This window comes from Mastacembelus armatus, chromosome 18 (assembly GCF_900324485.2).
Source record: "Mastacembelus armatus chromosome 18, fMasArm1.2, whole genome shotgun sequence".
Lineage (NCBI taxonomy): Eukaryota > Metazoa > Chordata > Actinopteri > Synbranchiformes > Mastacembelidae > Mastacembelus > Mastacembelus armatus.
The window spans coordinates 13,289,840-13,305,710 of record NC_046650.1 but is presented as its reverse complement, the minus strand read 5'-3'; the positions used below and the strand labels follow the sequence as shown (position 1 = coordinate 13,305,710).

The 15,871-nt window shown below is 38.4% G+C and overlaps 2 protein-coding genes across 3 annotated transcripts; both read right to left on the bottom strand.

Moving 5' to 3' along the window:
• Positions 1-2,367: 2,367 nt before the first annotated feature.
• Positions 2,368-10,276, bottom strand: LOC113125439 (tetratricopeptide repeat protein 31-like). 2 transcript variants are annotated; one of them, XM_026298899.1, is made up of 18 exons: positions 10,124-10,276; positions 9,938-9,960; positions 8,951-9,008; positions 8,590-8,810; positions 8,405-8,482; positions 8,277-8,315; positions 8,007-8,192; positions 7,516-7,671; positions 7,299-7,362; positions 7,072-7,162; positions 6,815-6,956; positions 6,244-6,348; positions 5,847-5,946; positions 5,463-5,706; positions 5,044-5,118; positions 4,823-4,925; positions 4,359-4,470; positions 2,368-3,961 (listed from the first exon to the last, which is right to left on the bottom strand). In XM_026298899.1, exons 1-17 carry the CDS (start codon positions 10,146-10,148, stop codon positions 4,360-4,362), a joined length of 1,821 nt encoding a protein of 606 aa, XP_026154684.1. In that variant the 5' UTR covers positions 10,149-10,276; the 3' UTR covers positions 2,368-3,961; position 4,359. The 2 variants fall into 2 exon arrangements, with proteins under 2 accessions (XP_026154684.1, XP_026154685.1); XM_026298900.1 differs by lacking the exon at positions 8,277-8,315.
• Positions 10,277-10,700: 424 nt separating this feature from the next.
• Positions 10,701-15,681, bottom strand: mfsd8 (major facilitator superfamily domain containing 8). Its single transcript, XM_026299422.2, has 12 exons — positions 15,327-15,681; positions 15,045-15,127; positions 14,698-14,741; positions 14,056-14,296; positions 13,828-13,941; positions 13,554-13,698; positions 13,319-13,377; positions 12,795-12,903; positions 12,535-12,669; positions 12,344-12,447; positions 11,945-12,171; positions 10,701-11,785 (listed from the first exon to the last, which is right to left on the bottom strand). Exons 1-12 carry the CDS (start codon positions 15,383-15,385, stop codon positions 11,579-11,581), a joined length of 1,527 nt encoding a protein of 508 aa, XP_026155207.1. The 5' UTR covers positions 15,386-15,681; the 3' UTR covers positions 10,701-11,578.
• Between the last annotated feature and the right edge of the window lie 190 nt (positions 15,682-15,871).

Below are 15,871 nucleotides of genomic sequence, written 5' to 3'. Positions count from 1 at the left end.
CTGACGTTGTGATGATAAAATGTGAAGTAAGCACAATTAAGTGTTTTCACCCCCCCCCCCCCCCAAAAAAAATCCCAGAGGTTTGATTATTTTGAGAATTTTAAATAGATATTTTTGTTTTTGCTCCCACTGTGTTCGGGGCTGTTTTCATTTGAAATTAAAACATTTCTATGTGCCACATGCTGTATTTGAAATTTTGAAATTTAACTGATAAAGATGAGTGAAACTCCACGTTAAGGTAACTGCCTTTTCTTGATGCTGACATTATAGCAAGAGAAGATTAGCTGAGAAAACCTCACAAGAAGCTACATTTAGAAGCAGTTCTATAGCTTTTGGTTGTATAAGCTCTTCAACATGGACAAGAAGCTTTAAAATTAGTCAGCAATGTCCATATCATGTGATATCAACAAAGGTCTCACAAACAATAGCTACATGAGACTTTTAGTAAGTTCTTTACCTCTGCTTCCAAAAGTTGAGGTTGCAATGCTTATCATTCACCTCAAGTTTGAAGAAAATGTTCTCCTTTAATTGCCTGCTAGTAACTCTTGAATATTAAAACCCCACAGAGCGTGTGAACTGTTCTCTCTGAGGCAGCAGCCCACTGTGGAGTTTGACACAAGAGTCTGGCTGACCTTGACGCTGCAGCTGAGTGTGAGGCAGGCAGCCATGTGTCAGCTGGCCTGCCCGAGTCCACTCCATCATCACCCTTTGGCAGAGGCGAGCTGCCTTGGTAAGAGCCATGAAGAGAATAAGAAAACCAGTAAATTACATCTGAGAGGCTGGAACACAGAATTATTTGCCAGACAAACACTCCTTTGAATAGTTAGTCAGAGAGTAAAGAGTCAAAGCAGCTGCCTGATTATTGATTAATCAATTAACCTGCAATTAATTTCAATTTTAAATTGAAGTCACTGCCCGTGTTAAATGAGATTACATAGCAAAAACAAAAACACTTCACAGAGAATTGCTGTAATTTCAAAAAGCCACTAAAGTGACTGAAAGTTAGGAAAAGGAAAATGTGGTTATATCTCAAAACAAAACAGACTGTTAGTACAGTTTGAGAGGTTTTGAAATATTTTGGATAGAAAATTGAGAATTTAACATACTGAAGAAAAGGTTTTTGGTTTTCTAACCATCTGCATGGTTGTGTGGTAGCCTAAAGAAGAATGAACAGCAACCTGAAAAATTAGGGGAAGTTTTCTACCTGGCATATTTCATTATCCCCTTTGCCTGTAAAATTAGGTATGTACATCTGGCAAAGGAAAGAGGCTGCAGCATTTCATCTGATGGAGGCTGCTGAAATGCCACAAGCAATTCAACAGAACTGGCCCAAGGAGAGTGTTTCAAGGTGGAGAACAGATATGATCATAGCCTGCTACTACAGTCACGGGTGGGTGCACATCGCATCAAGTTTTCTGACTCTAATTAAGCCCAATGTTGCCATCAGTGTTGAAAGAACTACCGCACAGCTTGCATTTTAATCTGGTTTCCTAAAAAGCACATGGCTCCGTGGCAGCAGATGCTGAGGACAGTTGATGAGCTATGAATATGTGGCAGCAACTAATGAAACATTAGTGCTGTGGTTTGCTTCAATCGGCTTTAGTATAAATCTACACTTTTCACATTCACATTTGCAGGACTTGAGGGTTTTTTTTAGGAAGAAGCATCAAACCTCCAAATGCTTCAGTCCCCCCATCAGCAGGAATACACAGAGCCCATATTGAGCGAGAAGAACGGCAGGTGAAAGGTGCTGTAGACTTACACACATTTAATAATCGGTTCACATTGGGGAGTCCCATGTTTTTGCTGCTGGCTAAAAGACCATTTTTGCATTTCTGATCACACCGAAACATTCACTTGGGTGCAACAGGCACCAGATGCTTAAGACTTCAGGGATTATAGCTGTTTGTGATTCATGTCTTTATATCATTTAAAAACTATATGCAGTCCTCATTCCTAGGAAAGGAAAATGTATCTTATGCAAACTGAGTTTCCAGTTTAGTTTCTTCTTCAAAAAAAGATCTACATTTAAAGGAATTGAGATACTCAGAGGCCACATTCTCATAAGAACATTAGTGTTAAAACATAGATGTGTAGTTATACGCAAATTGATACACACTGCTGCAGTTACATCTGCCCAAATACTGAAGTGTGCTTTGTCCAAATTACAACTGTAGGGAACTGATTTGCCCAATGCACATTAAGTTGCAGGAAAATTACTTTATCCCTGCAGCATCACATTAATCTGAAGACCTTTACATCAAATTAAAGTGATAACCAGTATTCAAACTGTTTAAACTGTTGTCCCAGGTGCTGCAGAAGTGGTGCACTATACATAGCTCAGGACTACAGTGCCATGACAACATGTTTACTATGTCTACATAATTTATTAGAAAGTTTTGCTGCAAGAACACACTTCACCATCTAGGAATATTTTTTGACACAGCACAAATTCTCCAATTTAGCAGGTTGAACTGTAGAGACAATGCTTTGCTTGTGCTGCCATCTACTGGACTCAAGATTACATTTAGTAAATTTAATCAACTCAAGTTCAAAGCTGGATTCCTGCCTGGACACATAAGACAGACATCCACAGAGACCTTGAAAGTCACAGGTTCACTGCAAGTCAATTAGCTTGCTATAATTTAACTGATTACAAATTTACACTATACATCACTCAAATACATTAAGAGAAAGGTTAAGCATTAGTAACTTAGAGAGGTTCTGTGTTAATTCAGTTTATATTATATAAACATGACATCTTTACATGCATCTCCATCAGCACTGCTGTACCCAATGATTTTAAACTTCTGTCAGCTTGAAGGTAGCACTGAAATATGTACTCTGAAATGTGAGCTGGGTTTTAAGGCTAAATGTCATTTAAAGCTGTCACCTATAGAAACTGGGTATTACATATACAATACTTAGGATAAACAGCTTGTGGTTATGGCCGTATTTAAATAATCACATTGAAGTGAATTTATGAAAGAATGTTTAATTCTTAAACACAAGTTCTGTAATTAAAGAATACATTTGACCAAATAACAAAATTTTGCACTCCATGATCAAATGTAACCTGAAAGTATTGGATGAAAATTAACCATAAGCAGATTTAGAGTAAATAATAAAGAACTCTGACTAGATACTGAATTTAGATGACTAGATATAGGCCAAAAGTGTGAAGCTCTTTAATACTTTAAAGCAGTTCCTACATCTCAACAAATTGGGAAAAAAGGCTGTTGAGCTATACAAGTATCATTTTTGACTTCATGTAATACTGTATTTTGGGGCCCAATACTAATGTTATTTAGGAATAAAAAGCCTCAGCATTAATTGAACACATTTTTTCGCTCCATGAATGTGACTAGCTGAGTACTATATATATATATATTTTTTTTTTTTTTAAACACAGTACCACCATCTCACACAGCTGTGATGCTGTGCTACCAGTCAGTAGAGTGTCGTAAACACTGGAGTCTGCTCAACAGACTGTTTTCTCAGTTAAGGAATTAAACCTCAAGTAGATATGTGAATGTAGAATTTTTTCTAACATTTTAAACAATCAAAGCTGTCCAATTAAAAGCTTTTGCTAAAACTTGGGCACATCAGCATACAGAAACCTGCTAATTGAAAGATTATGCTTTTGAGAAAGAAGAAGAAGAAAAAAAAAAAGCATCAGAAAAAATTTTTGATTGACTAATACATTCTTTCTTAATGATAAACATTGGTCTCTGTTATATACTTAAAACACCACAGCTACTTCAACTGGAAGTTAAACCTTATAGGCAACCCTGATTGGACTGAACTGGACAGTATGCTGATTCTGCTTTTACTGAGCAGTCAGACCTCAAAGGAATCTGGTTTACTTTCAATGCTTGTTGTCACTGTAGTTAGGGAACGTGTCTGAAGATGAAAAGGTCTTCGGCTTCCAAATGCATCCTTCCCATCAGCGTACTTATGTCTGTAAATAATGGTTTAGAAATTAGTTGTGTTTAATATGATGCCAGTATTTCATATGAGGTGCCCCAATAGCCAAATGATTAGGGTGGCGCATCATATGCATGAACACAATGTGTGTGCAATGTTGGTGGGTCTCCCCCTTCTCTCCATCTCCCTGTTTCTTGTCGCCCCATAAAAATAAGTATTAACAGCATTCATATGTGTTACTGCTTTAATTATCTAGTGCAAATTAAACCTTGATAATGTAAAGGACAAGCTTAACCTTTGGGGAAATTTACCGACTTGCTTTTATTGCATTAACTTTGCATAAAGGGTGGCAGCAGAAGATAAACAGCCAGCCTGCACTAGCCAAACCTTGGACTGTTCCTTTATATCAGTGTTTGGTATAAAGCACTCACCTCACATTCTCATCCTGTCTTCAGCTTTGAGGGCAGACTTTGAAATGCCCATGCCTTGTGGAATCCTGTCTGGGTATCTCACAGCAATCCTGACGCCATTTAACTCAACGCCCTGAAGAAGTAAAAAAAAAAATCCCATCCATTGTTTTTAGTCACAACACATAACTTAGGCACTTTACAAGGCATCTGATGGAAGAAATTTCAGACAGGACTTTCAGTTCTTTTCCCTTCTAATTTATATCAATGAGGCTAAATATCAGAAACATCTCTCTGCATAATACAGTACAGTTCAACAGCAGCACTAACACCGTCATCTAAAATGATCAACATAACTGAACTAGGTGTGCCTGAGTGTGCGTTTAGTAACAGTCATTAGGTTCATGAGATAAGGAAAAGGAGCACACAGGAAGGGAAAGCTGTGCAATCTACACAGACCAATTACATACAGTTCAGGGGATACTTACATGAAGGCACCGGATTGCTTTATCACAATACTCTTGTTTTGTGAAGTTTACAAAGGCACATCGTTTGGAAATTAGGACCTTCACACTATAAACATCCCCAACTCTGCAGGAGAAGCCAATGTGTGAGTCGTCACTTACTATGCAGCAAATACGTCTGATGACAAATGCTGATTTAAAATAACATGAAAAGGTTTAGTCTCACTACAATGAACACTCCATACTTGCTAAACAGGTTGGTTATTGCAGAATCAGGCACTGGGTGAATTAAGTTTCCAACCCAAACTGGAAACAGCTCACTGTTGAAAGAAAATATGTAAAACATGTTAAAATTAAAGATAAGGTGATTAGATGATATGCAACAACAAATGCAGAGACTCTACTTCTGTAAGAATTGAATTAGCATTCAGAACAATTTGAACTACATTATAGCATTTAATTTCTCTGCTCTCTTCCAATAGAAAAAAAGAAAACAGAGGATCATCCAATTAACTGTTATTTGTAAGGGGCAATACTACATAATGGTTAGTACAAATATTTTTAGCATTTTAAGGGAGATTGCCCATCTCTAGTTGTCAAATTACATTTTAAGTAAACAAACTATTTTGAAACGTCTCCACAGTGTGACTGGCTCTATACTTACGGTGGTGGTCCATTATGATCTCTGCTGCTTTTGACACAGTAAGTAGGAATGGGTTTTGCAGTACACTGGTCATTTGACATATTCTGGACTGGACCTAAAGCTCTGTTCTTTAGTACTACTTTTGGTGCAGCCTGGGATAGAGTAAGAGCAGCAGATGCACAGCTTGTGTTAGCTGAAAGGACCGGAGACACTCCTGTCACATTTGCTACTTGAGCCGTTGGGACCGTGGCATGTTGAATAGCTCCTGAAGGGAAAACAAGATAGTGCAGACACACATACTAACTACCCAAATTTAGGATCAGACTAGGTAAATGTACTCTATACAGGTGCAGGGCAACACTTAAGTCTGAGTCTTGATCATAAAATCACCAACTGCACACTCACCTGGTTGATGGTTTAATTTCATCAGGACTTCTAATGATTTTTTTACTGTGCCATGAATAATTAATGCATTTGAGCTCTGCTCCCGTGTGAATCCATATTCCTGAAACAAAATGGCTTCAGTCACTGACTGTCTTAAATTTTCCTCTTAGTACTCTCCAAAACACTGCTGTTAAAAAAATATTGATACTGGTCTTTTTTTAAATCAGTTTTGTTTTTGTGTAGTAAATATTATCCTCAGATATGCAGTGTTCCAGTAGAGTCATGACTAAGCTAACACACAATGCGGAATAAAAACATACACATTAATGAGGTTTCACAGAGTGACAGCATTATTTTTATATATTTGGAAGTTTCCGTTGCTGCCTCTACTATCTACAAACATGTTACTGTTACAAACCATTAGTTGTGTTATCTGCACCCGCATCAGTTCTTGGGCAGCTTCTGCATATGAACTGTCCAGTTTGAGAACTTCCTTGAAGGCCTGGGCAGCCTCCTCATACCTCTGAGGGAGAGAGAAAAAAAGCCTCTGTCTTGGGACTAAATCAAACTTTAGACCCTATTACTGTCACCCTGCTGGACTAATCACCCTAGTTACTGATGCTTATAGCCACACCAAGTCAAAACATGTCCTAGTAAATAATGTGAGCCTGCAAAGCCCAGTAACACTTGGAACTAATTCAGTGGTGTTGCAACAAGGCCAAAGTGACCACAAAGTCACTCCAACCTGAAATGATGAGGGTAAACAAAACAATGTAAACACCAATTTAAAAAAGGACTTAGATGTTACCTTGTCAAAGCTAAAACGCTTTAGCTAAGTGGATCATATTTTGTTGCAGGTCTGAATGTTGGACGTATTTAACACTATTTTGTCTACCAAGAGACATGCATCCCACACACATGCCATTACAATTCACAGCATTTAAAACAGAGCAATATCAGTGGTGCATATGTTGTTGGAGAACATTTACCTTTAGACCAGCTAGAGCTCTGCCCTTCCTAAACAGGCCTTTAACCCAGCCTGAACATAATCCGAGACACAACTCTGCATCAGCCAGCGCCTTCTCATATTCTTGCATCTTTTCAAAACAGAAGGAACGATTGCCAAACAACCTACAACAGAAATAACCATTTAAATTGTGCAAAATAAAGATTTTTTTAAAAGACATTTGCAGTATACAAATGATTATTACATTAAGTGTAAATACAGTAAAGGACATATTCTTACTTATACTCTGTGGGGTTGTACTTAATTGCATCTGTGAAATACTTTACAGCACTATTAAGGTCTCCAGAATTTGCAAACTTGTTTCCAATATCTGCAGTAAAGAGTTGAAAAAAAAAAAAAAAAGTTAAAAATAACATGTCATTAATCATATTATGACTAAAATATCCACAAATCCTGGTCAACTCATCTGATATAAGATGTGTTTACATGAAAAGGATAAAGCTTACTTGCAAACTCAGTACTTATTTTTATATTATCTTCAAGGGTGGGTGGTCTAGTGGTGGCAGAATCCTGTTTAGACAGTAAGAGTGAAATTAGAGCAATGTTATCCCACATACAAAAGGCAAAATCCAGTTAATTATTAATGCACTACACTGCAGTCATTGGAACAGTAATCATCCATCAACTCTGTTGAGAACCAGACTTATTTGCAAGACAGCTCACCTTGTTCCCAACTTCCTGGTCTTCGTTAAGTTTTTCAGGAACAGTTTTACGTTCTCCTTTGACTGGGAGCTGCTTCTTCTCCTTTCTCTCAGGCTTCGGCCTCTGCTCCAACTTACGCTTGACTACACTCACAAAAGTACTTGTCATATCTAGTTCCTTAAAACAAGCAATAAAAAGAAACATGATTAGTCACCTGCATAAGTGGTTAAAGCCTCCACAGCAAAATTACAGGCATTTGATATGCTCATTCAGTTGAACACAAAAATGCCACAACACACAGGTTATTTCACAGCAAATATGTAAATAATTTTTCAAAACTATTTATGTTCAAACTTTTTAAATCGATAACTATTTATCAGTATCTCACTACAAAGTTCAAAATCATTACAAAACTACAGATATATCAGTTTGAGAAGCTTCGTTTTGCTTACAGAAATTTAAATGTTGATAATGATAAATGCAGGAATTGTACTAATATGACAATTTGGTACCTCAGAGTCACCAGAATCATCCTTGGTGTCGCTATCTTCTTCAGTCGATTCATCATCACTACTTTCGCTGCTGGCTCTATCTTTGGCTGAAGCCAGTTGTTTTACCCTGGAATTTGTAATCTCTTTGGATTTATCATTAACTGCTGTACTGTCCTCTGCATCCGATTCCTGTACATCATCTTTTCTCTGTAAAACAGGAAAACAAAAACTGTTAAAATCTGTAACACACATGATCATTACCTCTGCATTTTTTAAGGGGTTCTGTTTCACCTTTTCCTGCATCTCAAGCTGTTTTCTTGCCTTCTGTTTCTGTTAAATAAAACATGGACAATGAAGCACAATTTCCTTAATCTACCAGCCACCCATTGCTACAAAACTCTAGAGAGAACAGAAGTTACCTCGTTCTTAAGCTGCTGCTTCTCATCCTGTTCTTTGTTTTTTTCAGCTGCTAATACTCTGGATCTTTGCTCAGTATCCTAAGAGTTGCAAAACAAACTTTACATAGATTTCAACCATCTGAAGTCTGCAAAATCACAATCAATTAAAATCCCACTTGCCAAAGCATATAAAACAAATAACTTACATTCTCCTTTGCTGGAACTTCTACAGAGGGTGGTCGATGAAGGTAATCCGGTGTGGACTGATAAAAGTTGAATAACCTTTTATGGTTTCCACTCATTTTTATATCCCTATTCATGTCAGAGGGCCTTGGGTGTCCATAGAAATAGTTATGACCATCTACACGTCTGTTAATTGCATTATCATCCACACCTGTATCATCTAGCTCATCAGTGCTTTCCCTCCCTGTTTAGAAAAAGCAAATCTGTTACAAATCTGTTTTATACATGAACACAACATATTTTATAATAAGATTTCCAGAATGAATATGTAAACCATTTAACAATAAAGCACACTACAGGTGGAAATGTAATGTGAAATCTTACTAAGAAAGCCAATGTTGGAAACAGGACAAGGGCGTCCTTCAGACAAATCCACAACTCTCTGTTAGGCAGAAGAAAAATAGACATAACATAAATCCATGTTCCACATAGTTCCTGAAAACCATTAGATTAGCTCTGCACCTTCAGCCTTAAAACCACCATTTTCCTACATTCACCCTAGATTAGGACCCAATTATGCACCAAACCAAGCTGTCCTAAGCAGTGTACCAACTGCAACCTGGAGCTGAAGTGAGCTTCTTGACACTGAAGCAATCCATCCTTAAGTTTCACTTTCATTTATGCAGAGAAAGGTCTGACTCACTCGATCACCATCAGCAGAAAAGCTACATTCTCTGTGCTCTATGAATACATGGATCCAACATCTGCAGTTTACTGAAATTACCCTATTATATATGCAGATTACCTTTAAAAGTAGCTTTCTAAATACCTAGTTGTCATGAGCTAATATAAAAATGCTTAGGACCCATAGTGTGCTACCAGGATTGTCCAACAGGTTACACAATTTAAGACACGTGTCAAAAATGTTGTGGGTGTTTTGAATGCTGAAACCATAATACAGCACTGACTGATATTTCTCATAGCATTCATTTTTATTGTGACTTGATCCAAAGCATGAACTTGAAAGGTTTAAAGAGTTAACCATGTTCATCTGCTATTTCACAAGTTCCTGGAGGAAAGATCTGTGTCAGTACCGTAGTTCAATAAAGAAGTAAAACTATCTGCGCTCATTTTTCTACACAGAATAAACACAGGAAGTGACTGCATGCATGTTTCTCTTAGCCAGAAGTTTAGTTTGGTGACTCCAAATTAAAACTAATATTAGACACATTACAGGTTATCCTCATTATAAAACCCACATTAGGGACATTACAGTCACCTACAAACCCAAAGAGCCAACATGTGGACGCTGAACAGTTACCAACATTTTAATTTCTCTTTCTCACAGGACAATTTAAAAGGTGTACTTACGGCCCTATGAATATCCCCGGGCTCTGAAAAAGACAGAGTCAGAAAACAATGTGAATGTCGTTTAATAAAACAAACTAGATGAGGAAATGTTCGTGATTTATCTTCATTTAGCCATGACTTTAATTAATACGAGAAAATAGCTTGTTAGCTAAACTTTTTCCAAGCGGCAAATAAGCCCTTTCTTACCCGTCTCCTCCTTAAATATATCCATGTTTAGTAATCCTGCGTCTTCATATTAACTTAAATTCGAGTAGAGTATACATTAAGTGGCCTTACCCCAAAGCTAACTAACATTAGCAACCTCTAACTTCTACTTCATGCATACTATCGCGATCTTCACCAAATATCGCGCGAACATGGCTTTTCTCGCGCATGCGCGATGTGGGCTCTCTCACAGACAAAGGTCCTTTGCTTTGCTACCCCCTGTCGGACACATGCTGGTATAGCAGGACATTACTTGGGTTCGCATTGCTTTTTTAGGTGGTTCTATCAAAAAGTGAGCACTCCGTTCATTTCATTCCCATAATAAGTTTACAGCATGTACAAGGACTGATGTTCATCCCCTCAGGTGTTCAGGAAAAAAAATAAATTAAATTAAATAAACCCATCAATTGCCTCAAGGCATAATATGTCTCATACTAACATATTTAAATCTGTGCCATTACCTATTTAGCTTATTACATCTATTGCATTTAAAACCACATGAGAAATCATAATAGCTTATATTTATTGAACAAACACTATTAAAATGTGACAGTGAGAATATATTATGTTAAATCTTTAATGTATCACTCAGGGAATCATTAGCAAACACACATAATTTTTGAATTATTTCAGGTAGGCAAAAACCTCTAGTGTTAAATAACCACAGGCAAAACCAAAATATGAAAATATAAGTATTTTCCTTTTTAGGTTAACAGTTCAATGTTTTTTTTTTTTGGAAATGATTCATTCATAGTCTCTATACCATGGTACTTTTTCTGTCAGAAATTTGAAAATGAGCAAATACAGTATTTAGAAGTCCACATTCAATGAATCACATATAGTTCAGCAGTTAGTGCATTTTCTGTTAGATCATTTATTTTCCAGTTACGTTAATTAAGTCATGTTATGCTCACATGGACTGTTCATGTGTCTGTCGTTTCCAAACACTAATGTTAGAATATAATGCCAAGGCATTTTCAGTAAAACCTTTTCAGCTTTTGTAAATGCTTAGCTAAAGTGATCTGTGTATTAACATGTCTTACAAATTAATAAATCTTTTAAACCAACAATACAATTATACAAAACTTGTGCTACAAGTTAAAATATTTCATTAAGAAATGTTCAGTAACTCGCTGATTGAAAACTTTAATCTGTTCAATATCATGTATCCACCTCACATGAGGTTATGCAAGATGTGATTATGAACATATATCACATGGCTTCTAGCTTTCCTTTAACTTATAACGAAGCAGCCATCTTTGGTCATGAAAAATAACCTGGTCTCTTCACCTTTGAGTTCAAAGGTCAACCCTGAATTATAAACTCTCAAAGGCTTATCAGTTGCTACAAAAAAACTGTCATCGTAGCCAGAATACTGGCTAAAAGTCTTTAAGAACAAAAGTAGGAAACAGCCTTCAGTCTTTTCACTGGGAATTGTTATTCTGTGGTCCTCCCATGGCGTACGGAAAAGGCAATGAGTCTGTGGTAAACTGAGCTGAGCAGCAAGATAGCTCCTACCACCATAGCACAGATGAGGCTGAAAGCCCAGCGGGGTCCGAGGATGGTATAAACATGAGAGACAAAGACAGGACCCAATGTCCGTGCCCCGCTGCCCGAGGCTGTCAGCCATCCCATGTACACACCCTGAAAGAAGCATTAAAGACTCTCAAAAGATGTACAATTTTAATATGATCATTGTATTTAGCTGCTAATTAAACTACAGTTTGAGAAAGATGCAGTCATGGTTGAAATCTCCTATGTTATCTTTGTCAAAATTACACTCCATTACTTCAGTCTTCTTACCTGAGGCTTGGGTCCCAGGATTTTAGAATACAGTGTGTAGGACATGACGTTGCAGGCAGGGTAGCCCACCCCAATCAAGATGTCAGCTGAGATGAACTGGGCTAGATGTATTGCTGGGGTATACTGGCACCAGGTCTGCTCATACGGGCATCCTGTAGGCTCCAAAGAACTGTTCGAGGTTATGGTGGCTTTGGACACCTGACTGACCAATGAGTTGTTTTTGAGGTCTACATTTTGAAAAGACCAAACAAATCATATGTCAGAAATTATGTAATGTATTTGTGCTAAAGCACAGTGTTCTCAAAAAGAAAACCTTCCAAAAGATCAAACTGGCATTCAGTTTGAAGTAATTTATTACTTCAATAGGTGAAAAGGTTTATGTAGTAAACAAACTCTTACCTGCCCACTGGATTTTGGGGTAATGGTTCCCCCATGGAAGGAGAATAAAGAAGCCACAGAATATAATTGCCAAGCCTGCCAGCAACACTGGACGATCTCCAAATCTACAAGAAAATACACATTCTTCTTCATTGGCAGGATTCATGAGAGCTGTAATAAATTTTAACTTATACATGTGTGAGATAAGTTACCGTTTAGAGGCCACTTTTACAACCAGGAACACCAAGATTGATTCAAATCCAATGCAGCAGATGATGATGCCATTGTATAAAACTGCTTCTTTCCTTGTCCAAGCAAACATGTCCATGGACAAAGGTGTGGCAATTCTGTAAAATCCCAAACATACAGTCAGAGCTTGAAACCTTATACAACTAATATGAATGGGGCAAGAGTTATGTAACAGAAACTGTAGTTAAATTCTAACTTGACTGCCTCAGTACTGAGTACATACGTCTCAAAGACAGCAAAGATGAACATTACAATGAAGAAGAGGACGTTCGAAGTCAGCACGGCTACGTGGTCGATGGTTTCCTCACTTTCTTCACTAATGTCAGCTGTATCTACAGGAAAAGAAAGAGCAGAATAATAGATTCCAACTGAGAAAGTCTAAGCAATGTCCTCAACAAATCCCACTAAAACATCCAGACTCACAAATCTGGCAGGCCTGCAATTGGGCTGCTTTGTCCTTAAAGTGTCACCCCGCCAGTATTTGGTATTCATCAATCAATTAACTGCATAGCTCTGCAGAATATTTGTCTGTATGCTACTGCTTGTTCTTATTAACCTAACATAAGGTTTGTGAACAAAGAGATGGTCAAATAGAAAGTGAAATAGTCTTTATGTAACCATGCTTTGTTGTTCCTCCTTTTTCCTTCTGCACTGGCACTTGTGTGCTTAGCCCTGTGTGATTTGCCATTCGTGTTGGATAAGTCTAAACCAGGAGGATGGGTGATGAATTGGTAGAATGAGATTTACCTTCTGATGTGTAGTTGATGGCTTGAATTTGTCTCCCATGGTCATCAACATGGTGCTCCCTGTTAATGTCAATCAAGACAGACTATAATTAATATCAGTGCTGATATTAAAATATTATTTGTCCACTGAGAAGCATATTACATGAACCAACATAAATGTAGCCAGACTATATTAATGTATTTCAGAATACACAGTAACGTGATTTTAAATTGGTTTTTGTCTAGGAGATCTTCACCTCAGCACCAGGACAACCAGCAAGATGTTGATGACCCCAAAAGCTGCAGCCAGTAAAGCAGGAGTAGTGTACATGTTGAGCTGCAGGTCTATGACGCTCACTGTGAAACCATGCTCACCAATGAATGACAGGCATGCCTGTAGAGCTGACATACAAACACATGCAAATTTACACAAATGTTTCCTTGTGTTGTTCAGGATGCACTACATGAAACATGACTGCTGTCTGCAGTATACTGGCCAGGTTTACATAATCTGAACAAAGCCATCATTACCTGGTCCCAGGATGAAACCCAGGGCCTGACAAGCACTCATGTTCGCCATGGCACTGGTCCTCTCTTTTAGTGATGTCGCACCAGCAACATAAGACCTCACCACAGCAACATTACCTGCCATTAGAAGAACAAAACTGATTTTAGGAGATGTGTGACACTGACCACATCACCATATGGGGTTAGCAGAATCATATTCAGTTATATGTGTTGATCACCCTCACAAATCACCTGCTCCAAAGCCCACAAAGGCTCTGGATATGAGCATGTGGAACTTGTTATTGGTTCTGGGTAGGTATACGTAGGCATAGTAGATATTGGCGGACACATTGATGAATATGGAGCAGACCAGCGGCTCCCTGCGTGGTCGGTAATTAGACCACACGCCAAAAATGGGTGAGGCCACCATCTGACCGAGGCTATAGGCTGCCACCACCCATCCCAGGAAGCTGGCATTGGCAGTATCATCAATCTATAACAAACAAATTAAAACGGCATGTGAAGGTGTTTGTGTATCCACAGAGGACCCTGTCCTTGAGTCCCATTACTGATGAATGCAGATACTTTTAACACTGCTCCGGGTGTGTGTTCACAGTGTGTGTGCACTTTGGGTGGTAATGCAATTTCCCCATTGTGGGACTAATAAGGGTAATGACCTAGAATGTGCCTAAGTAAAGGGAATTGCTTTGGCTACTCAGGTTGACTAATGAGCAGGGGTAAGACAAGCATCTGCTAAAATGTGCTTTGGACCTTCTTTCATTTCTTTCTCTTGTTTACAAGGGCAAGAAGATTGACTTGCGACACAATAATAAACAATAATTTAATTTCACCACTGAACAACCTTTTACCAAGAAAACGCTGAGATATGCATACCTTCTGCAAATAGGGCCAAATTGATGTGATGACAATAGTGAAACCTGAAAGGGCACAAAAAAAAACATCAATGCTTAACAAGTTACCAGATATCCCAAACATGTTGAGAATCAAATTATATTAAGCACAAGCCAGACAAACGAACAGATGCAGCAGAAATAAATAATCTATAAAGCTATAACTCTTTAAGGGTCACACCTGCTGTGTGCATCTCTCACTGTATGGATTTAAAAACTAAAACTCAAAAATCCCTGTGTCTCCATGAAGTGACAGCTCAGTTACAGCATGGACCACAGCCTTGTGTGTGTGCAGATGTTAAAGCCACCGTAGGTCGTGGGCATCCTCACCTACACTGCTGAGAAACATGGTGAAGTACATGACTCGAATAGACCTCCAGCGACTCTTGTAATCCTCATCCTGAAAGTCATCACTGTACACAGACATGAGGACAAGACAGTACAGGACATGCAGGAATATATTAGCACATCAATGTGACCCAAAACGTTTACAAACCTGCACGGTTTGCCCAGAGTTAACTGTCCCTCCACAACCTGCCTGGACCTATAAATTGCCCGTTTAATCTTTACCCCACCTGGACCAGGGGGCAAACCAGTGAACTCTGCACTCACCTGCTTGCGTCATCCCTGAGCAGTGGGGTGCCCTCGTCACAGTCAGCAACTTCAGGCATTTTCTGGTGAAACAGCAACCCAGCAGAATTACTTTGCAGACCTGAAACTGCTGCTATGTCGCCATTGATAGCAGAGGATCGGACGGGTAGTTGACGCTAAGTGACAAGTCTTCCGACAGGCGCTAGAGACCTAGATGTCGCATCAGCTAACGCTAGCAACCCAAAGTAGCTCTTATAAAACCGTCCACAGGCGACACTAAGTAAGGTCACACAAAGATTCACTACAAAACTGGACTACGACACCAGAACAGAGACGCACTCGGTGTCACAGCAAAACAACCACTTCCGGTTAAACTTGTCAAAATGTCTTCAAAATAAAATTGTATCAATTTAAAAAAGTCATTTGATGCCGCAATAGACCATTCAATACATATCCAATTTATTTTTTGTAAATTGTATGATATATAAATTGAGAAGTACAAAAGCTATCTGCTTATTTTCCAACCGTTACTGACTTTATGCTTTTATTTTGAAACCATATTACAG